The 23,234-nt window shown below is 41.5% G+C and overlaps 1 protein-coding gene across 6 annotated transcripts in view; it reads right to left on the bottom strand.

The window, feature by feature from the left end:
- Window positions 1-22,813, bottom strand: part of LOC112576630 (calcium-activated potassium channel slowpoke-like) — a 32,556-nt gene extending 9,743 nt beyond the window's left edge. Inside the window, exons 1-17 of one of the 6 annotated variants that reach the window (XM_025259235.1) lie at window positions 21,319-22,813; window positions 20,666-20,724; window positions 15,962-16,064; window positions 13,829-13,940; window positions 11,589-11,740; window positions 10,659-10,829; window positions 8,342-8,433; window positions 8,024-8,134; window positions 7,573-7,678; window positions 7,016-7,168; window positions 6,497-6,652; window positions 6,118-6,230; window positions 5,003-5,161; window positions 4,658-4,734; window positions 2,436-2,504; window positions 619-657; window positions 194-272 (exon numbers count right to left, since the gene is read on the bottom strand). In XM_025259235.1, coding sequence (XP_025115020.1) covers window positions 194-272; window positions 619-657; window positions 2,436-2,504; window positions 4,658-4,734; window positions 5,003-5,161; window positions 6,118-6,230; window positions 6,497-6,652; window positions 7,016-7,168; window positions 7,573-7,678; window positions 8,024-8,134; window positions 8,342-8,433; window positions 10,659-10,829; window positions 11,589-11,740; window positions 13,829-13,940; window positions 15,962-16,064; window positions 20,666-20,724; window positions 21,319-21,657 — 2,090 coding nt within the window. In that variant the 5' untranslated portion in view covers window positions 21,658-22,813. Of the gene's footprint in view, window positions 1-193; window positions 273-618; window positions 658-2,181; window positions 2,218-2,435; window positions 2,505-4,657; window positions 4,735-5,002; window positions 5,162-6,117; window positions 6,231-6,496; window positions 6,653-7,015; window positions 7,169-7,572; window positions 7,679-8,023; window positions 8,135-8,341; window positions 8,434-10,658; window positions 10,830-11,588; window positions 11,741-13,828; window positions 13,941-15,961; window positions 16,065-20,665; window positions 20,725-21,318 lie in introns of all 6 variants that reach the window. The other 5 variants (XM_025259244.1, XM_025259251.1, XM_025259260.1 and 2 more) reach the window with 5 other exon arrangements.
- Window positions 22,814-23,234: the final 421 nt, after the last annotated feature.

The raw sequence follows: 23,234 nt of genomic DNA, 5'->3' as shown, positions 1-23,234 counted from the left end.
AGACAAAGCCTTATTTATAAAACATTCACACCTTGTTTCAGCAACTGGTTTTATTTATCTAACAAACTGCATTTTGTCAGTGTATGCATACACACACACAGTTTGAGTGCACACACTATTTCAGCATCATTGCCAGTACAAATAAGCTTATTATAAGTATTATAACTCTGTTGTGTCTAAGGGTGGAACGTACAGCATAGAAGTGGCTGCAGCAAGAACAGCTGCAGCTCGTCCAGCATCAGTTTTGGCAGATGATCCCTTTTCCTTCTTTTCTGTAAATTCATGATCATAAAATAAATATAATGAATTAAATAAAGCATGTTCCAAAGACAGGTTTACAGTATTATTGGAGAGTTTTGTTGGTATTAATTTTGATATGCTTTTATTTTTAAAAAATGATGACAAATGAAACAGTGGTTACATAAATTAATGTTGGTACATGCATCACAAAATCTGAAAAATAAGAAATATTTACAGGAAAATGTAGATGTAAAGCGGGTACAGAAATAGACCATGTGTCTTTGTGTCTGCCTGTGTTCTTGTGTGTGTGAGTGTGTGTGTGTATTTTTATGGAATGGGAGAAGAAAGAAAAAAGGACAGAGAGAGAGAGAGACATACCACCAGTCTCACCTAGGCCTGGATCAGCTCTCTGAAGAGCTGCAAATATATTAAACTTAAAGTGAAAATTACAATATAGAACAGGAAATAAAATGAAATGTACGAGTGATGTTTAAAAAAAAACTTTCATTGTCATAAAGCAAATCTTTGAAATTACGTCTGGCATCTCTTGCAAAAATCAGTTATAGATAACCAGTTTATTGTAAAGCATAAGACAACTAGTATAGATGTTTCCCTTTAAAGCTCTATGCATTTCAACAAAATCTGTAAAGCATACAGACATGCAATTACATGACCACACACACAAATGTTTTATTGCTGCTGCTATTTCATGTATAGTCCAGATGCTGATGTTATTAATAATGTACTAAATACAAAGCAAAAAGGTTATGATGCAAAAAAGATCATTTAAATATATAGCAAATCTATCACAAAAACAGAAAATGTGTGTCTTCTCTCTCTCTCTCTCTCTCTCTCTCTCTCTCTCACACACACACATTCTCTTCTTTTCTTTCTCTCTCAGAACATTTTGTTATTTAAGAAGGACCTACACTCATATAAAGGCTCATTTGCAGAAAATAGACAAAGTGGTGTACAGATAATGCAAGGGAAAAGAGTTTCACTACAGATGATATACAAAAGAAACCCAATTTATAATTGAAGAATGGAGCATGATGAGGTGCAGGAAATCATATAATATAGGCAGGCTAAATGCATACAAATTTTCAATAAGGAGATAAGCCATCAATTACAAATATATTATAACCAACATAAAGCAAACACACAGTAAAGAGTACGTATTATTTATGAACATTCCCACACAGGAATTTCATGCACTTGCACTTAAGTTTAATTAATAATAAGGTTGTACTGAGAAATTTTAACTTAGAAAAAAATCTAGCTGAAATTTCCATTACAAACAAGAAAGTGGGAAGATATGCTTGAAACAGAAAAAGACTTTCCACATGTACAGATTAATTGCTACTTGAATGCCCACATAGCATTCTCATAATAGATTGGTATTCTCTGCATGATAAATAATTTATTATCACCGACGCATTTCACAGTTATGTTTCAGAGCACGCTACTGATATTCTCAAAACAACAACAAACAACAAAGTTAAAACTTGTAAGTGCAGCATCAACATGCATTATGTTACTGGGGCTTACATTACAAATAATTAAAGTAAACGACTTTTTAAAATAAAACTATTAATCAGTACTCTTAAAAAATCTGTCACAACAATGAACAACAGCTTTATGTAATTGTTTGGTTATAAGGAAGTTATTGTGTATATACAACAAAATCACGATCCATTTGCTATCACCAGATGTTTACTATATATTCTTATCAACAAGAAACACACCTTGAAAGCCTGTTAACAGAGCTGAAGCTAAACACTAAACAAGAAAGTAAGAAAACTTAAAAAGAGCTGTTAAGAAATGTTTAGAAAATCAAATTTACAAAGCACAAATCTGAAACTGGAAAAAAAGCATCAGAAATCCAATGAGCTACAGAGCTGACCATTGAAAGAGAGACACAGTGAAAACAGAAACTTATACCCAACACTGCTGCAGCTCCCTTCTTGAACATTGCCACTTGAGACAAAAAAATAATTAAAATCTTGATACAAATGTAATCCAAAGCAAGTTATATCTGTACTGAGATGTCTTGCAATTTCGTCCATTAAATGCACATTTCCCAAAGACCCTAAGATGAAAACCACTTATAACCAAGGGTTCTTTGTATATATACTGTATGCCCAATATCCCCTCATGCATGTCTTCGCAGATGAGGACAGTGGGGTGACTCTTACCTTCAAAGTATCTAAGACTGACAAAAGAATGTGAAGGAAGAGGTCTGCGGTGAGTCAGCGCTCTTTCTACTGTTGATGACATAGGTTAAAACAGTTGAAACGCTGTGCATATTACACTTCTTTAGTTCTAAACGCCTACACAAACTGACAGTAGTGCTATCGTATCCTACTTCTTTAACGTAAAATGTGCCTAACTTTTTTTTTTAATGGGTTGTTTTTATATTTTCCAAACTGAGAAATATATAATATGCCTTAGAACTGTCATTATAACATCATAATGAAACAAACAAAAATCCAGTCTGAAAGAGATGATAAATTTATCCACTACTTATTACATTGTTGCTTATCTAAGTTCTGTATACAAAAGAATAACTAAACAACATACAACCCTAAACAGACAAACACAAGTACAGACAAAAATTAGGATTTGTGCAAGATATATTCCCGCATTCAGCACAAGCCTTGCTTTGGTTAGTTGGAAGCGGAACGATTTTCACACTTACAGAAGGGATGAACATGCTCTTCACAAAACCTTGTGCACTCTTGAGTTCATGCCCGTTTCGTGTTTTGCTTGGCAACAACTGCGCGTTTAGAGAAAGCATCAAAAGCAAGCTGGAGGAAACGTCGGTGCAGACAGAAAAATCTTGCTGCAGACATTTGTTGGTTTAAGGGAATAACTTGTTAATTCTCCCTGTTTTTAAAACTCTTATGGTTCCTATCCGCCAGGATTTCTCCATCGATGAGAAAAGAAGTTATATATAAAATATTAATGTGATTAAAAAATATCAACGTACGTTCACTTTATTTCTTCTTCAGGAGCAGTTTGTATCCATTAATAGAAGAACTCCAATGTCCTTATTTCTAACCCATTTTAAACATCTACTGGGTCAGTGCAAATATTTGGGGGAAAAAACATTTGAAGTTGCTTTTTATATATTGGACGAGGTTTCTTCTTCTCTATATGTTCCTGCAGGACGTATACTCTGTAAGCTTTAACAATGGATACAAGCACTTACACATTACAGTACGTTGTCGCTGTTATCTGCTATTCATTCTCGCAAGCTGCGATCATGAACTTGTATTACGCACTGCACTGATGGCAGACGATTTTTTTCCAGTTTACTATTATACGAGGCATATGAGACTACAAAGCTTCCGGTTTAATCACAGTCTTTTGTTTAGGCTCGCCGAGACTAACAGCGGAGAACATTGCAAGAACTATAGCGTTGGTCTTGGAAGACAGACAGCAGTCCACCTATACACATCCATGCTGCGATCGAATCTGGAGGACCGGAAGTCTTGCGATCCTAAACAGCCGATGAACCCACATGTGGATGCAACAGATTTAACAAAGTCATGTGTGTGGACAATGTAATCAGTTTAAAACAAACACTGATCGAATTCCTCACATTTAATTGTGTTCCATTAATTCTAACTCTGTGACTACTGAGGCCAGTCAAAAACTTTGCACATGCAGCACGTGAAATCGAGATCGAGGTTACAGGAAATGGCGGCGCAGTTTTTAGTTCCAGAAGTTTCGAAGTAAAGGGGGATGACATCAACGATAAACCTGACCAGAATCTAAGCCTGGATTGGAATACACCACGTCAGCTTGTTGCAGGAAATTTGCGACAAATTACTAACTGAAACAGACCTGCTGGAGGTCTCCCCTACACATCACGTACTCCTCTGGCACTCTTGGTCTCAACGTTTTTGACAATCTCGTCGATGTGCTGGAGATGGAGAGCATTCTCCAAATTTTCTTTCACATCGAACCAAAATGTTTCTATATTGAAACATTAATGCTTCGATTATATTGTTTTATCACAACGCAGAGAAAGTGTAGAGGATGCGATATGGTTTTCGTAAAATTGCAGTTAATATAAGGAATTAGAATATTCAAACATTTTCGCACTGACCCAGATGATTGTCTGATCACCGTGATGTAAAAATGCACGTACTTTAAAACACAAATAACATTTTCTGGATTAATAAGTTTTGTGTATTTTCTGTATGCCTATAGTTCTTTACTTATAAAAAAGAAACATTTAAGTTTACCTACTTCAAGAAAAGTCTCAGAAAACTTGCGTCAGCAAACAGGAGTCAGAATTTAAAAAAAATAATTGATTGCCATTAGTTTTAGCTGCATGCTACTGCAGCTAAAATCCGTAAATTTACTTACAAATAACTAAAAAGAACAATAATTTAAAAAAAGGACTTACAAGGCCTGCATTTGCACTTCTTGATAGCCCGTACATCTGTGACGTCACGATGGCAGTTTTTGCAGTAGTAGAACGCCCTTCAGATACACAGAACCGTCGATAAAATCAAAACTCTGCCAGTATTGTTTCATCTGTGATAATAGCATCAAGAAATTTTGACAAGAACAGAGACAGTGTGCTATATTTTTGACAATAACCCGGATCTGTTTGTGGCTCGGGGAAAAGATCTGATCAGTCCGGCTGTATATCAGTTCTCCCCGACCCTCCAAGCCACAAGCAGATCCAGGACAAGCAGTAAAACACATTCTGCTCCTCTCGAAAATACCTTATTTAAAGATTACTTACCTTTTCACTTCTTCTGCAGATTCAGCAATGAAAAAGCCTTGAGTAGCATTTTCGATACGGACCTTTGGCCCTGGGTTGATGGCCAGAGTGCTCTCTCGAGTGTCTTCCTGCCTCACCTCGATAGCACCGAGCAGAAGTTTGAGTTTGGTGAAACACAGCCTGTAGGCACAGAAACACTGATCCAGGTAACACTTTTACATTATTAAGCTAAATTGAAAACTAAATTATGTTCTTGTTTTCTTTCAGGGTTGCTTAAGATCATTAGCAGATATAGGGCTAACTGGACGAAGCCGCACATTTTTATTATGTTTATTATTACTTTTGGAGTGGAATTTTTTCCTCTGAATAAGCAGACTTTATATAAAAAAAAACCCTGTCCCAAACATTTCATATACAGGAAGAGGCTGGGAAGTAAATTGGAATTAGTGTTTTACGCTGAGTCAGTGACTATGGGTACATCATGGCCAAGTAGCCGTCTCTGTAGACAAAGGCCTCATGCAGAAAAAGAACAGCGTTCCCAAGACGAGATTTGAACCCAGGACAGCCAATCCTTATAATTGTATTGGTGCTGGGAGGTAGCTCATCAAACCATAATCAGAAAGAGACGAAATACGATAAGCTCTTATTTTTGATGGTAACGGGCAATAAAGATTATATAGATGGCGCTTGCACGGCTTGCCAAAAACAAGCTGCCAATTACTTAGTACATATCTTGTATTTAAAAACTGGCTGAAGGCGTCAACAGAACACCGATCCCAGATTTACAGCAACTGACATAAACTGCGTAACAAACAAGTACACTTACAACTCATGTTCACAACTCATTATTTATGTCTATCCCTAGCTTTGCGCATGGAATTTTTAATATTTTTTCCAAGGTGGAAAACTTTCTGCACTCTGTTATCACAGATGTCAGTCACAGTGGGCGTTCGTTCTCAAATAGCTCTCGTTGCTCTTTCTCTCACCAAAAAGTGTTAACACATCAGTATGAGAGGGACTTTGATCAGCACTGCCACATTAATCTGGGAGCAAATGGCTTATTACACAACATTGTGAAACATTGCTGCAAATTAATAGGTATGTAGCACATTCAAATTGTTTAGTTAAAGACTTACTCTGCTGCCTCAGGAAAGGTGAGGCCATTGAAGGCACTAGAAAGGTACTCAGTATACATCTCCATCGCAGTTCCCCTCATGTAATCAGTCTGCCACTGGGGCATGTCGGGGGTCTTGTGAGAAGAAAAGCTATAGGTAACTTCAGCAGGTAACTTTTAATGAGGTAGACCTTTCGTACCACCCCATTTTCGTGAAAATTCATAATTTGCTTGTCACAGTTTTGTGTTTACAGGTGATACACATAATTAAGACTCATGTGGCAACTGACATCACAGCAAATCTTTCTTGTCATTAAACTTTTGTCTTAAATCATACCACGCAGTTTATTATCTGATCTTTTGAGTGGCACAGACACATTTTACTTTTTGCTCATACTTACAGGTTTGTAAGACCTCATTGTGAACAGGTTCGCCATTAGCGTGGAGAATCCTGGTGCCAGACAACTCTGAGCAATGAAGCCCAGCTTCAGCTCAGCCACACACACAGCATCATCACCACGCTTCCAGTCCCAGCTGGGGATATTGAGTAGATACGCCTGCATCGCACATCAAACATAGCATCAGCAGAGAACACACTCTTAACATCTACAGAGAACACACTCACTCTTAAAAATCAAATGACCCTCTTTTAATAGCTTAACAAATTAACTAAAGCTTTATTTATGTAAGAGTCACGATCACGCCTGTAAAAAGCTTGAACAAGCACGAACACACATACAAGCATGAAAACTAAATGTATGTCAATGAAAAATATTACAGATACACATGGTATCCCCAGACCACTAACATTTTACAGCATCTTCTTCTTTAGAAATCCCAAACCACTTTCATAGCAACTGCTTCAATGCGGGTACATAAATAAAAAAACTGTGCAGATAATGCTATCATCCAGAAATCACCTTGTTGTGATACTGCAAAAGCTGTACAATAACTTTGATCTCCGAGTGGTAGTTCTTGATAGAAATTACTCGCATGATGTTAGCAGCATCTTCTTGGTCTGGGTCATGGCAGTATTTATTGGCCAGCACCAGGCAGGCGTCTGCTTGTCGTATCTACAGGCAAATAGAATTGTTTTGAAAAAAAAGTCAGTGATGCTTGTAAAAAGACAAAATAGTAAAAAGGCCTGATTCATCCTTACGAGTGCTGCAGACATCTAGACAATGTATTTAACAGTTTGCGCACATGCATGTTTTGGAGTGTTTTGTATTGGACTGGAAATGTACATATGTACATGTATTTGAATTTGTGTTAATGTACACATGAAAAAGTTCATACTGGAATTTGTGCTCATATGCAGCCGGAACAGTACACGCTTGAAATGTGTTCACATACATCCAAAAGAGTGCATGCTTGACTTTGTGTTTATGCATGGGTGTGTGCTTGTGTGTGAGTAAGACAGCAGGAAGGCGGCTTTCGGCAGTCACAACACATTTATAATTCTCAGCATTATGCTTACTTTAACTCTTTCCAAGTCATTGGCATCCATAACAGATCCCTGGAAATACTCCACTTGTGTGAAATGTCGCTTAAGGATGCCTTCGAGCTCCAAGTCAGGCAAACCTCTAAAAATATTTAAAAAATGAATCCTCACATTCTTCAACCTAAAATAGTTTATTCGATTGAAAAGAAGAAAGATTTAGGAAAAAGGTTCTCTGTTAGCTCCAGCTTAAGATCTGGATTTGTATAATTTTGCCGGATAGCTTAGACATTTTACAAGACTAGAAAAGGAAACATTTAAAGTGTGGATAGTGCAACCATAGAATTTATTGAGACAAACGATGCATCTGCAAACAAACAGAACATCTTAACCCCTATTATTTCAAGTAAATAATAAATTGTGATTGCCTGCCTGGAATAAGTGTTACTTGGATATTGAAAGTTAGGTAAAAGCGGACAGACACACTTACTTGTGAAGAAACACAATTTCAACGTCAACATCTTCCCTGTCTTTATGAAGAAAGTCTTTCAAAAAGTTGAGCACAGAGTCATATGTAATGTGACCACAAACTACAACATGTCTGGAATAGAACAATAGCAGCATGGATTTATAGAATCATGTACGTTTGCATACAAAATATCAAAAGCTACATTACTTTTTTGTGTAAATAAATAACGCAAACTTCTCTATAAAGAGTGGTATGTTAAATAATATGTATGATCATTCATGACAGGAAACTGTTGATTGAGCGACAGTTGTTTTAACAGACGATGTCAGTGCCTCGAACCTTTTTCCTCTTTCTTTTTTGTACGATCCTCCATATTTCTGACGTCTGCCCAGGATTTCGGCGATCTCTGGGATGCAGCTGGTGAATAAAGCCTGTAGTGAAAAACAGGTGTAAGCATGTTTATTGGACTACTAAAAAAAGGTCAAACTCACCCATTTTCCACCCACAGCAACAAGACCAATCCAATTTTGTACTAAGGTGTTGTGTGTGTGTGTGGGGCGGGGGGAGAGAGAGCGAAAAGTCTCATGGTTAGAGATAGGTATTGAAACCGGTGGGTATCCGATTCTAACAGAGGGTTAGGGAAGGAGGCAGCGACGGAGAGGACATTGGCATTCACAAAAATTCTGGCGCCTAAACAACTGGTTTCAGATACTTCACTCCGGAACGGTTTTCAATCTGTTTATCTTTTATTAGGGGTAATGCAAGAAAAGTTAGCTGTTTTTATGTTCGATTAAGTCGTTTCCCCAGGGTAAAATGGGGAACTCCAGGAGAAGCGTCTTGTTTCCGACGCTAGAAAGCAGTGTCGAGACCCCGCGGACATTGCCTGATGTTTCTTAACCCCGGATCACCTTTACCACAGCTTTATAACTACGGCTCCAGAGATAAAACAACACATGAAGGGTCCAGACACCGCTTGGTAACCGGAAACAAAACGTTTGTCCTTGAATTCTCCACGTTCCCCAAGGGCAGCGACTTACCCTCGATTCAAAACTGCGAGTTCCGGGTACTAACCGATCATCCTCCATGGGTTCCAAGAGAGCCGCTTGGTCACCCTCAGCAGAGGTCAGGGAAGAAAATGAACCTCATCACTATCCTCTCCCCTCAGCTACAGAGTGCACTCACTCCCACCCGCTTATCACCCGTATCTCATTTCAAGCGTTTGCAAGATGAACATGAAGGGAAAACGAGAACAAAGACTACAGACGAGGCCTCTGATCTGGGGAAGAGAGGGAAGCCATGCACGGATACCCAATGGCAGAAAACTGTCCATCCCTCGCTTTCCCGTGAGTTTTATTCCTATCAGCGCTGTGTCGTCTCTGTGTGGCCTGCCCATGTATTTGTCTAAATACACATCGAGGTTTACAGATTCAGAATTTTTAAGAGATATTGATAGTGAACAATATAAGTTTAACGAAACTGTGTGAATTTACAGCTAGAATTCGTTGGAGTTTGACCTGTACATACACAGGGCATCTAAGAAACACTTTGCACAATGAAGCAAAGGCTTAGCGAGAGGAAGTCAAATCACCAGAATAAAACCAGAGCTAGTCCCTTTGACTGGTGTAACTTCCAGAAAAAAAAATACGTTAGCTCTGAAACAGGTCTGGACCCAGGACGTCACGGTATTGCTTTCAATCGTTTGATCACTAACTGCCGGACTGCCCGGGTACCTTTCATCTGGAGAAATCGATCGTTTTACTGTATATAAGGCAGATCAATGTCAGTGCGAGGACTGAGGTCTGTATTTTAACAATTTAACAATACCCGTCAAAGCCAACATGACGATCATGAAAATTAATTGAAGCCAATGGTTTTGTGTCACCAATAAAATCATCCAAGGCAGACAAATCAGTCAAGTAATGAATGTACTGTACATAAAATAACTTGTAAGACTGTTAGAGAGAATATACGTGACGTCAGCTTGGTAGGTCAGGCAGACACTAACTACTCCAGTGAAACTGCCGGCCTGATACAGCTTATCTCAATTTCTATTGAATTTAGGCAGTAGGTTTTGGACACAAAGATCAACTGTAAATATAATTATTATATCGGCACGTTAACCACACAACTGGATTACCAAAATGGCGCCCGACGACATCAGGACTCTTTCAAACTTCCTTTAAGCAGAAAACTATAGAACTTCTCATAGGAGAAACCATTACAGAAATTTGGGATAATTGTCCGGCGAATATTAATACAACGGATACAACCAAAGTCTAAGCATCGAGCCTGTGGTTATAATAAATAATCTTTGTTTGTGTAAAGCAGGAAACACTCTGAAGCAATCATTTACAAACCAGAAATAAGAGCCATAATTAGATGTCCGCTTTTATTGACAGCCGTATTTTCTCTTGCCCATAATTTCTTCAAACAGTGTATCAGCACAGACATTTTTACAAGTCTTTGGCAAAATTGAAGCTTAAGATAAATACAGATTACACACATGTAGTTGTAAAGGTAGTCCTGCTGCCGAGATTGCAATGAAGTAGTATTTACTGCATTTTTAAATGGTGGGAGACATTCGATTCATACAATGAGAGAAACAAAATACTTTCATGGACTAATCTTATACTGGACTGGCAAAAGATGTACTTACGATGCTGATGAGGATGAAACAGATAATGAATAGGCGACCAAGAACGGTCTCTGCATAGATGTCTCCGTAGCCCACGGTGGACATAGTGACCATCAAGAAATACAGACATTCCCAGTAAGTCAGGTTGTGGGTATTAGAGAAGTCGTGAAAGGGATCCCCTGAGTTCTCAATCTGTGGAAGAAACAAAGATAATAAAAGAGATTGTCTATCAAGTCCTGCAAACCAGTTGGATAAAAAAAAATTCCCTGATATTTCGAGGAATCCTTTATGTAGTCTTATTTCGTGGTACACTGAAGACTCGCACACCCACGCGCACGTCTGTGTGTGTGAGAGAGAGAGAGCGCGAGAGAGAAATAGAGAGAGAAAAAGATGAGCTAAAGCCCGATGCGGTCATCGAACTGTACAGTTCTCTTTCCTTTTCAAGTCCAGCCCTGGAGGCTGTGGCAGGCTGTGTTCAATGTGATTTCCCTGTGCCTCATTTTCTAGGTGAAGTATGCTCACCCCCACCCTCAGGCATTATGCTTCAACACTGCTGTCTATTGATTTCCTGCTGCCACATCGGCGATACAAGTAAGTAGTATTTATAATAGTTGATATTACACGCCACTTTCAGCATGACCAAGCACTAATAAATGCCATCATCATCTCTACAACACCACTATTGTCATCTCTAACACCACACCAATTTGCTGCCACCACCACTACCTAACACCGCCCCCACCACTACCACCATTCCTATTAATTTTAAATATCATTTAAGAAAAACAAGAAGCAGATAATTAAGAACACAAATTTGACTCCAAACCTTCATCCTGGATGTTCAAAATTCTGTTGGGCACGCTCTATTCCCCCCACCTCCCAAAGTATCGGAATAAGTATATTTTCAGCTCCCCTCACCCTTCCCATGCGCATGCTCATTGAACTACTGACCAGATGCAGGAATCCCGCGGCCCCCAACCAAAGGGAGACGAAGTAGGTGATGAGCTGCACAAGGCGAATAAGTGTGCTCGTCTTGAGCACGTTCAGATAGGTCAGGATGTCTGGAATGGACATCAGGCGCAGGGCTCTCAGGAACCTTAAACCTGCACACACACACACACACGGAGGCGCGCACACACCACACACAGACACACACACACACACAGAGGCTTAGTGAAGCGATCTCTGAAGTGGTATGATATGTAAGAAACGTTACTCTATGTGTGAGGGACATCATGTGCGCCCTGGTGTTTTTGGAGACTACATGAATATAATAATATTTGAGACATGACTTCCGGGTGAAAAAAACAATCCAGACACACGCACCGTGATTTGACAGACTGAGATGTCCTTACGCGATTTTAGAGGTACTGTTCTTATCACGTGACATATTGGCGTCCAATTAGATGTCGCGGTATAAAATTTTGTTCAAGGCCTGAAGGGATTCTTAGGGAGAATGAACAATGTTTTGGCAGAAGAAAGCTGATTGACAGAAGCAGGTGCAAGATTGGCGGAAACGGCAGACAGCTGTTGCAGCTGTGGGGAATATTGCTGTGATGGCGTTTACATCCTCTGCAGCTGCCCCAATGTTTTTTTTTCCCAAACTAAAGTATGCCTAAAGCTATGTTATGATATGTTGACAATATTCTGAAAAGCTTTTTTCCATTTGTCTTGTGGCCTTATCAATCAAATTTTGTCTGTTTTCAGACTCTTGGGAGCGACACGCAGGATTTTCAAAGAATAAGGAAAAGAAGCGAGCGAACAAACAAACAAACAAACAAACGACAGGGTGAACAAACAAGGGAATAAAAGATAAAACAATTTTATCAGGTTAAAGTGGGCCTAAGTATGCTGTGCTTCAGGAAAAAAAAAGTCTTCTGGCCGTTTGTGAACAAAAAGAGACACGCAAGCCAACGCATTCATTAAAAAATGTTCAGGGTGGAATAAACACAGATTCTCAACATCTATTTGACGACGAAAGAGACGCATGGTAGTTCTTTGAATCGATTTGTACCTCGCGTTTTGCACTATTTTCTCCTGCCTCACACTGCAGAACACTTCTTGTTTATCATTTCTTTCTTTTTTATGATACCAGGATACTGATTATTTATATGGTAGTGCCAAAGGTTTGTAAATATTCTTGCGTCATAACTTTTTCCCTTTTTTAAAATGCATGCTTCATGGCTCTCTTTCACGAACACTCGTATCTCCTTTCTATATAGCAACGATCACATAAAGGCATGTCCATAAAACGTGCACATAAATTTCAAAGGGTGATCAGGCACAAGATGCAAATTTATGCATGGAAAGCCTGAAAAGAGAGTAAAAACAAAACAGCAGCCAATTTATTCAGATTTTTCAACGGCTTGGTGTCCTTCGTTAAAATAGGTTCCTTAGTAATTCATCATCGAAGGTTTTTTTATTATTATTATTTTAGTGGAAGCAGCTCTGACTATTTTAGAGACACGGAGCTAGCTCTTTGATATTTCCATTGCTCTTTCACATTTCAACGTCTGTTTTAAATGTTAACGACACAACTGCACTTGTACCGACACAGCATATACTTCTGAAGATGGACAAGCTAGGTTAACAAGTGAAGAAAAGCATAATCAGAAAATGTCTTTTAAGACTTCTCTTCTTTTGTGACACAAAATTTTATTCCAGCTCACTTTACTCCAGATTTCGTAAAGCTTCAGCACAGGCTAGTCAAGTAAACACCATAATTCCAAGCAAGAAGAGCGAAGACTGCTACTTGGAGAGAAGCGAGTGGGGAGAGTGATCTAGAGCTCTTCTTTCCGGAAGTCGAAATTCACAGCGTGAGTGGCGGGCCAAGACTTCCGCCCCACGGAGGACTAGGAAGAAGCTTGCAGAGGCTGACAAGGAGGCAGAGGTTGACTAGTTATCTCCATGCAAAGTGCAGCACTCAGCTAACTGCCTCGCTCTGTGCAGACAGGTATGCATACACACATTTGTACACATCCATAAAATATGTGTGGCACGCATTTATCTCGGGTTGAAAATTTATTAATTCACAGGGGAGAGAGAAAGAGAAATCAATCTCTGTCTCACTGTGTGTGTGTGAGCGCACATCCGTGACAATGCATCGAGAAATTGTTTATGAGTGAGTATGTGTGTTTGCGTGGGCGTAGGTACAAGCGTCTGTCATCTTGCACACGACTGTAGTTACTTACCCAGCCAGTTGCGGTCCAGATAAATAGCAACAAAAGATGGTGGTATGGTAAAATAGTCCACGAAGGAAAAGAGCTCCAGCCAAAACCATAATTTGTCATTTGCAGCAACAAACTGGAAAAAAAATGAATGAACATTGAAGAATATTAATTTCCAGACTGCTTTAACTTCGACAACCCTCTTCTACACTCACCACCACTCGTCTTCTTAACTCATCTCTCACATTTCCTATTTTACTTCCAGGGAACATTTCTCATCAGAGGGTGTAGTTATGAATCGAGAGTAAGTCGTTTCCTCAGGAAAAGCTTGGGAACTCAAGGAAAAGTGTCTTGTTTTCATAGTTGCGATGCAAAATCCAGACTTTGCTCCAATGGTAAAATTCGTGAAACATCTGCCGGGTCTGGAAACTGCTTTTAAAACTACGGAACTACAAAACGTTTGTCCTTAATTTCCCTATGTTGCCTACGGGCAATTACTTACCCTTGCTTCATAACTATGGCCCTTCTTTATAACATAATTTTCATTCATGTTCTTTAACCTTTCGCACCTTCTTTACTATAAATGCAGGTCGTTGGCCTCCTCGGGTGGTAGTTATGAAGTTAAGGTAAATCTTTGCCCTTGGACAACATGAAGAACTCGGGGACAAGGGTGATATTATCAAAATTCTAGAGCAGTGTTTAGAATCGTGGATGTTGTTTTACCCACGAAATTGTAGTTATAAAGCGGTAACAAAGGTGCTGTGGGGTAAAGTAACATGAAGTAGTTCTCTCGAGGTCTTGACACTGCTTTATAACTGTGAAAACAATATTGTTTTCAGAACCTTCCCTATTTTTCTCTTGGGAAACTTCTTACTCTTGCTTCATAAAGTGACCCCAGAAGGAGTACGAGGCTACCGTGTCTTCTCACACATTCTGCCAACACCTTCTCAGACACAGTATTCGATTTGTTGTCTCCAGGATGATGACGGAAGCTAGTCGTCAGGTCATATTGGGTCATTTGATGGACAAAACACACAGTTACAAGAAAAACCACTGTTTGTGGTTAAGCTTTCCTTTCGTCTTTCACCACCATCATCACCACCAACTAAAAAAGCGTTATTGACCTTTCTAGCCAGCTGTTGGAAAGGTCATATTGACCCCAAACTGGCTGTCTGGATATTTGACACCACGAGACCTTGCGAACCACCTGACTGGAGGTAGCCTGACATTTGCAAAGATTTCTTAGCTTCACTGCTGGCTCTCGAGGCGCGCTTGGTGAAGGATGGCTGAAAATAGCCGCCTGCGTGCAGCCACAGGCACAGATCTCTTCCTTGCTGAATGCCACACATCCGGGCACTGGCACCGCCATTGCGCTCCATGTCCTCTGCTCTTTCCCTACACGCCACTGGGCCGCGAATCAACCGGGAGCTTCATCAAATGCTTGTTAAGTTTCCTACTCTAGCGAAGCCTTGGTTAGTCATCCCACCCTCATCTAAATAAATCCATGTTTTAGAAATGTGAACCGAAACGATTAGTCAGATGATAAATAAACTAATAATAAGAATAGAGAGCTTCAGTGAACAGGACCAAACTGCTGACCATTTCGCTGTCATCAATGTCGAAAGTTTCTTTCTATACAGTTCTTAAAATTTTCATCCAGAATCATCTTAGTTCTAGTGAACAGCAAATCACTGATTTCTAACAGACTGCACTCGAAGTCGTTCTCTCTAATTCAGCCTTTATCAGCTTGACTCATTCATTAATTTTCAGGTGTGACTATGTGGTAGAAAAATGTAAATAGTACCCAGCAGTACTCAAACATGACGAACAAACACCCATACAGATTTAAAAAAACTATGTCAGAAAATCTGTGGGATCAATAACGATATTAATATTTGGATACAGCCAACTGGAGTTGTCATCTAGAGCTCTCACAAAAAAAAAAAAAGAGTTGCTTAGTGTTTTCAATATAACCAGTGATGCATGGATCGCTAATTGTTTTTTTTAAGCTGTCGAATTGGCTATGTTTAGCAAACTGTCTATATGACCATCGAATCAAAACTTTGCCAGATATAGCTACATATTCGATAATGCGTATCCACTTAAAACTAAACAAACTACATTACTACCAGAAGACTAGACTGAACTACAACTAACCCGAATGAAAAAGTAAATCATGAAAAAGACGTTGAAAGCCAAGTCCACTTGTTGTGTTGTACTAGATGACCAGGGCTGACAGGTCTCCACTCCTTCATTTGTCCTGTGGACAAAACACAGCAATCTTTGTGAGACACAACTGCCACATCATTCAATGCTATCATCTTTTGATAATGGTTACTTTCTTTTACTATCTAAAGTAGTGATGGTGAGCTGACGACTATATTCGTTGGCCTGTGCTTGAATACTTTACTTGAGCGAAAGTCTGTTTTGTCATTTTAAGGCCGATACAAGTCATGCAAAATTATCACAGAACCTTCTATTCAGCAGTAAGTGTAACATAGGCTACATCACGAGAGAGTGAAAGAGAGAGAGAGGAATGAATTAAACACTTGGGCTCTCTCTCTCACAAGGTTACTGAAGAAAATTGTTTAAAGGAATGAGAGAAAAAAAATGATGTGACGGCGAGAAGATGGTTGTGGTTTCAAGTTACCCATGGAGACCAGCATTGATCAAAGACACCTGAGCGAGTTTGGTTTGTTTAGCAACAGCTTGCTGTGTGTACAAGTCACCTGTGGCGTTTGTAAACTGCCGGCTGTTGTACTTAGTCATCTATCATGCTGTACAAACTATCAGCCCACTGCTAACAGTATACAGTCGGCCTGTGACTATAGCTACCATCGACCTCTGATGCTGCGTGTAACTGATGATAAGAAGTATAATGCAAAGAATGATTCAAAGAATGGGGAATCGGGGTTGAGAATATAGAGAAAAACATTCACCATCATATCATGTTGTACAGACACCCCTGACTTAGGATTGTACACACTGCTGACATAGGACACTGTGCTGTACACACCAAGTACTACACCCTCCTGACCCAGGACACTGGACATTACACACTCCTGACATAGACAGTGGGCTGTACACACACCACGGACCTTTGACACTGTACTCTGTACTCTGTACTCTGTTTACACATGGCATTGTACTTCACACACCACGTATCCACTATACTGTGTACACGGCAGACCTAAGACACTGTGCTATACACCCCCAGACCTGATGAGAGAGGGGGAGCAGGGGGTATATACGCTGTACCCGGGCCCTCGGCTGTGAAGGGGGCCCGATCTTGGTCAGTATTTTTTTCTTCTTCTTTTCCTTTTCTTTTTCTTTTAAAGAAATATCTGAGGAAAGAAGACCCAAGCTTTTTACATGCAGATGTTGAGTTTCAAATCTTCAGTATACCATCTCCATGCCTAAGGTAGGCGGGCTTGGGGGGTTATTCTATGGAGCGGGGTACTACCATCATATCAGCCTGTAACTCCAGTTTTCCTCATTTACTACCTACTCACGTGTGAACAAGCCTGTGCTACAGTAATGGTGTAGACCCTAGTGCACTTGTCCTCATGTTTGCAGTCTATATTACCTTATTGAATGAAATGTAGATATCGACAATCCCATTGTAAGCCTATTATTATATACTGGGAAAATAATTTACGATTGCAATGACAAGGGGCCCGGAGTGGCCGTCTGCCCTGGGGCCCGTGCTGTTTACTATCGTGCTGTGCATGTAATGCACTGTACACACTTCTGACAGTTTGACATTGCTGACCTATGACACTGCACTATTTACACCGCTGACCTAGGACATTGTACTGTACAGACTGCCCACCGACCTGCCAATCCGTTATAGCATCTTCAGCTGCTTCCTGTGTTAAAATCCGGGAGGATCCCGCAGCTTGGTGTGTCCTCATCTACCCTCCCTTCCCCCCTAACCCACCACCTCTGCCACCCTCTGACACTGGAAGCTAAGACAGCAATTTTTTGGCCATCCTGCCCCTTGTGAACTTTGCCTCTCTCTGACCTCAACATGTTTCTGTCCTTAGCTCATGTTTCCCCCCATCTGAAGTGATTCCTAAACATTCTTATCCATACTCTTCACTTTTATGCATTTACAAACATCATCAACTTCATTTTTGTGTCCATAAAGGCTCTGATCATCTCTGCTTTCCAATCTTCAGCATTTTTGTCCAGCCTTTATTTCCAGAAAATACCTTTTGGTTTCTGCTGCCAGTGCTTAGTGCTTGACAGGGAGAAAACAAGCAGAGAAACTCTTCTAACAGAAAAAATCCTGTCTTCAGAGGTGAGAACACAAGCAGCAGGAGACAAGTGCTGCATCATGTAGGGGACTGTATTGATTCGCTACTCAGGTACCCAGCTGGGGTCTGTGACACGTGTCATAAGGTAAATAAAAGGAACTATTTTTCTCACATCTGAGAGATGCATACATACAGATATAGCTATATGTCTATATTGGTTGCTATCCATGGTGATATCATTTGACCGACAGTTCCTTTAGTCGAATTTGTATATTTAATCTCGCCTTGCGTATTATTTGTTACATTTAAATGTAGAAATGATAATAAATATATAATCTAATATATATATAACTTTCTATTTATCTTTTCTTTCTCTCTTTCTCTCTGCTGAAATCGCATGCATACTTATCGATGCCATGTGCATCGTTACCCATGCCTTTATTAGCTGAATGTTCATCCGTATTCCCTCACCAGAAAATACGAACCGCCATCACCGAGGGTTACGAGACGCTGGGGACCAATTCTCGGGTCAGGGTCGACTTAGTTACGGAATGGTCGATGTGGCTACCTTGGCAGTTGCAGTCATCGTGCCGCACTTTCCTCTTTATACCAACAGACGATATAGTCATCGTGTGTCGTCAGTCTGCACTCTTCAGGCTCAACAGTGGAGGAGCCGGAGTTGGTTGGGTAGTAGTAGGGGTGGCGAGAAAAGGGGATCGTAATCCAAAGCAGCGAAATTTGTCAGTTTTTTTCTTTATCATAACCTCTTTTGTGGCCAGGCGTTGTTACAGGCTTGTTACAGTCGATATAAGTACAGTATGTTGTCAGCTCAAGTGCAGCTTGTTGCTGTGTTTAAAGTGAAAGCTTGTTGCAGTCGGGGTAAGTGTAGTGAGCCTGTTGCTGTATAGTTAGAGTGTATGTGCACCAAACCCTATGTTGTACAGTTACAGTGAACTTGTTGCTGTGTGGTTACAGTCAGTATAGGTGTAGTGAATTTGTTGCTGTATAATTACTGTCAATGTAAGTGTAGTGAATTTGTTGCTATTTGATTAGTCCCTGTAAATTTATTGAGCCTGTCACACAGCGCATTCTCCACAAACAGGTCGATTCCTCTGTCAGCGTGTCATCAATACAGCGAGGATACAGTTCTAGGCTTACTCCGGGTATTTCAGGTTTTCTCCTCTTCACTCCAGGCCCCCACTTTCTTCATCACTCCCTCCCCCCAACACACCCGCGTATGTATATGTGTGTGTTCACGAGGGTGCAGTCAATGCCTACCCTAAGTAGGTGTGAGCTCGTGTGCTGTATGTATGTAAAGTGCTCTGTCCGGCTGGTGCTGGCAAAAGGCACTCTAGAAATGCACTTATTAAACTAAATTAGCCAACCGACTATTCATAAACAAACAGACGAGAATGTGATAACAGAGGGAAAAGTAGTCCCTTGGTCTTGGGGTCTTGGTGAGTTATGTTGAGAGACCTCACTAACTTCGGCACGAGCTTTTACGTGAGGGTGCATGGTTCCCTTCTCCTCTCCCTCTCCTCCTTACCTTCCCCCAACCGTCTACGGAGTCGGGTACAATAGATAATTTTTCCCGCTTACCATTCCGTTAATTAGGTGGTGGACAGCTCCGAGAAAGTGCTGTCTCTTAATACTTTACTCTCCAACGACCGACAGGCTGAAACCTTTACCTGTTCTCATTTTATGGTAAAAGCTTAGATAAAGTTTTGACTTCCCCTGGATAAATTTTAGGTAGGTCTACCTTTTGCCAGGAGGACTGACGGACTAAAGACAGTACAACATTTGACCCACGTGCACTGAATGTCACGAACGGGATAGATACACAGACGTGGCACGCAAGTACAGTGGACTGAACACGACTCACGCGCAAGCCATGCAACTCAAAAGCCATGGTAACACGCGAATGTCAGCCACCAGGGTCAATGAAGTGCATCCAGCATTCATCGGTTGGCATCGAGGGAGCACGGCCTTGGCTACCAGTAAAGACAATAGACTGGGATATGTCTATGTATCATGTATGTATTATTCTGCGGGATGAGCGGGTGGTTATTGTTTGCAGCCAGTTCAGTCAAGTGTCTGGAATGGCAGTCAGGTCGGTGGCCGGGTGGCGCCTTCTCTGAGGATGGGGTGGAGGGTGTGGCGAGTATGACATGTACATGAAACAAGTAACAACGTGTTATAGATAAACCTGTTATTGATGCTTTAACGGGTGGGGGCTACTGTCACAATGTAATTCACTGAAAAAAAAAAAAAACAAACCTCGAGAGACTTATAGACATACATAATGGAGGAGGCATTTCTGAACGCTCAGCATTGATTCCTAGTGGACACACCCACACTTCTTATCAGGGCCAGTACAAGCCTAGCTCCGGCACTTTGCTGTCTGGGAGCCCCAAGCACCGGGGGGAGAGTGAGTATGGAGAGTAAGGGGTGTTGTGGGAGGAGGTGGTGGAGGGTGGGAGCGGCGCGTGAGTGAACACATTGCACGTGTGGAATGTACACAGTACTTGCCGGCGTTAAGTGAACCAGGAGACCAGCCATTCTTAAAATAGAGCGAGCTCAGAATGGGGGAAAATTTACTTACGATGCGTCGACGAAGTAGATGATGAGGGACGCTATGCTCAGCAAGAACACCAGCCCGACCTGCACACAAGACTTGAGTTGTTCAACTCGTGTTGGTTTTTTTTTTCACCTTACCTGTCTTAGAAAATACTTGTTTGTCTGTCAGTTATTTTCTGGTCTGCTATCTGGTCACGTGTTGATGTGCACGTGTTTTGTGTGTAAGTGTGACTGTGTATTTTATTCAGTCTTTATGAATCTTTAAAAAATGTCAGGACTGACTCGCACAGCCTGGGTTTACATAAATTCCTTGCTATCACTCTTAATTTTGTTTTGCACTTTATAGTAGCGACTTTTCATGTAAACATTCACCGAGTTTCTCTGTTAACAACACCGACTTCCTAAGACAAACCAAAAACAAAAGACGACTTCCTTTGTAAACAAACATTTGTCAACTGTTACTATGTTAATTAAGTAAGCTTTATTTCTATAAGATTTGGAAAAAATACTTTTCATTCACTTCATCAGCAATTCTTAATTTGCAGAAGAATATAAGCCACCATCAGAAACAAACGCTTGCAATAAGTTTCTTTGAAATCATTCAAGTATCTAAGTGGACGAGAGCAAGAAAGCACACTGTAGTTTACAAGGATGCATTCAGAAACCGTGCACACTTACCAGGATGCGACCCGTGGTAGTCTGACCCGAGATCAGTTCTCCCGCCCAGTCCTTGGCCTCTGTCATCCACCCGATCTCCGGGTCCGGCGTCTTGTTGGGGAAGGAGCCTGCCCCTTGTCGTTGTCCCCCGGCCTGGTCGCCCGCCACCCCGCTGGCTTGCTTGGGGTTGTTCTTGTTGAAAACCTGCACACTCTTCTTCTTGCGACAACACAACCAGGCGACCAGGCGGTAGGCCAAGATGGCCACCAGCCCCACGCCGAAGGTGATGAGACTGGAAGCCAGGAAAGAATGCCAGAGACGATCTTTGGTGCACACCATTTCCTCGGTTGCGTTCGCCATGATGAGAATGGAAATGTGGATTCAGCAGGTGACCACACTTGCTACCGCAAACGCACGCACGCACACACACAGGCAGGATTTCTCAGGGGGCTTTCCCCCCCAACCTAGGCCACTTCTTCAGGCTGTCCTTGCCGCTGGAGGGGCCATGAGACAGCGACCGGAACCACCACCTGCCCAGCTTTCCCCAGCTTTCCCCAGTCATCTGGCAGGCAGGAGGGGACCGAGCGGGCGGCGGATGTCACAAATGGATTAGCACAAGACTTGTCACACTGCACCACCGCCTTCCAGACGTGCCTGCCGCGGACAGACCCGCAGACGCACACGTCACCGAAGTCGTCATCAACACACACACACACGGTCTCGTCTTGAAACTCTCCTCTTCTCCTTCACGGTGATGTTATCTCCTCATGCTCCCCACACAGACACGTGCGCGTACAATAGATGATCGACGATAACATCGAAGATGATGAAACACACAAAGCTAGCTCCGTAAACGAGAGAGAGAGAACTCAAACCTCCGAAGCTTGGTACCTGATCTTCTTATCTTCTTCTTGACTGAAACACTCCACTAGCGGTGTCACGATTCCCTGGCGTATGGTAGGTAGGAAAGTGAAACCTCGCAGAGAGAGAGACTGACACACGAGAGGTCAGAGCTCGGAGGCTGAATGCACGATCGGCTTCCAGCATCTACACACATCTATCTTCTTTTGTACAGCTCGGAAGTACTGATAATACCCAAGTCAGCTGAAGACGAGGAGGAACAACACGCAACAACGCCAGCTCCACCAACACCGGCAGCAGCAGCAGCAGCGGCAGCAGTCGGGAGCTGGCTGCGTGCGCGCGTGTGTGTATGTGTGCGCGCGCTCGCTCTCACGTGCCTGACGCGAGACTACGTTGTAATGACATGCACGACTACTGGCTGGCGTTCTCAGATCGATGCGACTGACAGACGGGCTGTTTCCACGGAGACTACCACTGCCTCTTGTCTCCTCGGTGCCGGCTGGGTGACTCCGGTGACTGGGAGTCCCTTCCCCTCGCCCACCCCTCCCTCACAGAAAGAACTGTATGTGTCCTTCCTTTTATTATTATCATCTAGTAGATACAAGCACCTAGCAACACGCAAGGAAACAACACTGAAGTTGGGTCAGAGTTCGTGTGCCACCGTCATCGTTGGCAGGTAGCTTTCATTTCTTGATGCAGGGTAATGATACGGATGGATGGAGACTGGAAGTTAGAGCAGGTGACAGTAAATGCTTGTCAACCCCTCCCTTCTCCAAACAAAAATGTGGATCGATGTCACAGTGGTCACACACAACAACCGTCAGTGCACAACAATAATTAATACTCAAAAAGGAACAAAAAATTAATAACGTACACTAAAGATAATTCAAACAAAAACCGGTTTTCATTCTTCACAAAGTCAGTATTTTCCCTACAAGTCTCAGACAGAAAAGAAAGGTTAGAGATTAGAGGAAGAGAAGAACTGCTCACAGCACGTTTCTCCCTTGCGGGAAATTGTTTCCCTTTCCACACACTGAACCGAAAAATAATGAATACGTCTGGGAGAAGACTAAAAC

The sequence above is a fragment of the Pomacea canaliculata genome, linkage group LG1 (genome assembly GCF_003073045.1).
Source record: "Pomacea canaliculata isolate SZHN2017 linkage group LG1, ASM307304v1, whole genome shotgun sequence".
NCBI lineage: Eukaryota > Metazoa > Mollusca > Gastropoda > Architaenioglossa > Ampullariidae > Pomacea > Pomacea canaliculata.
This window is presented reverse-complemented; position numbering and strand designations above follow the sequence as displayed.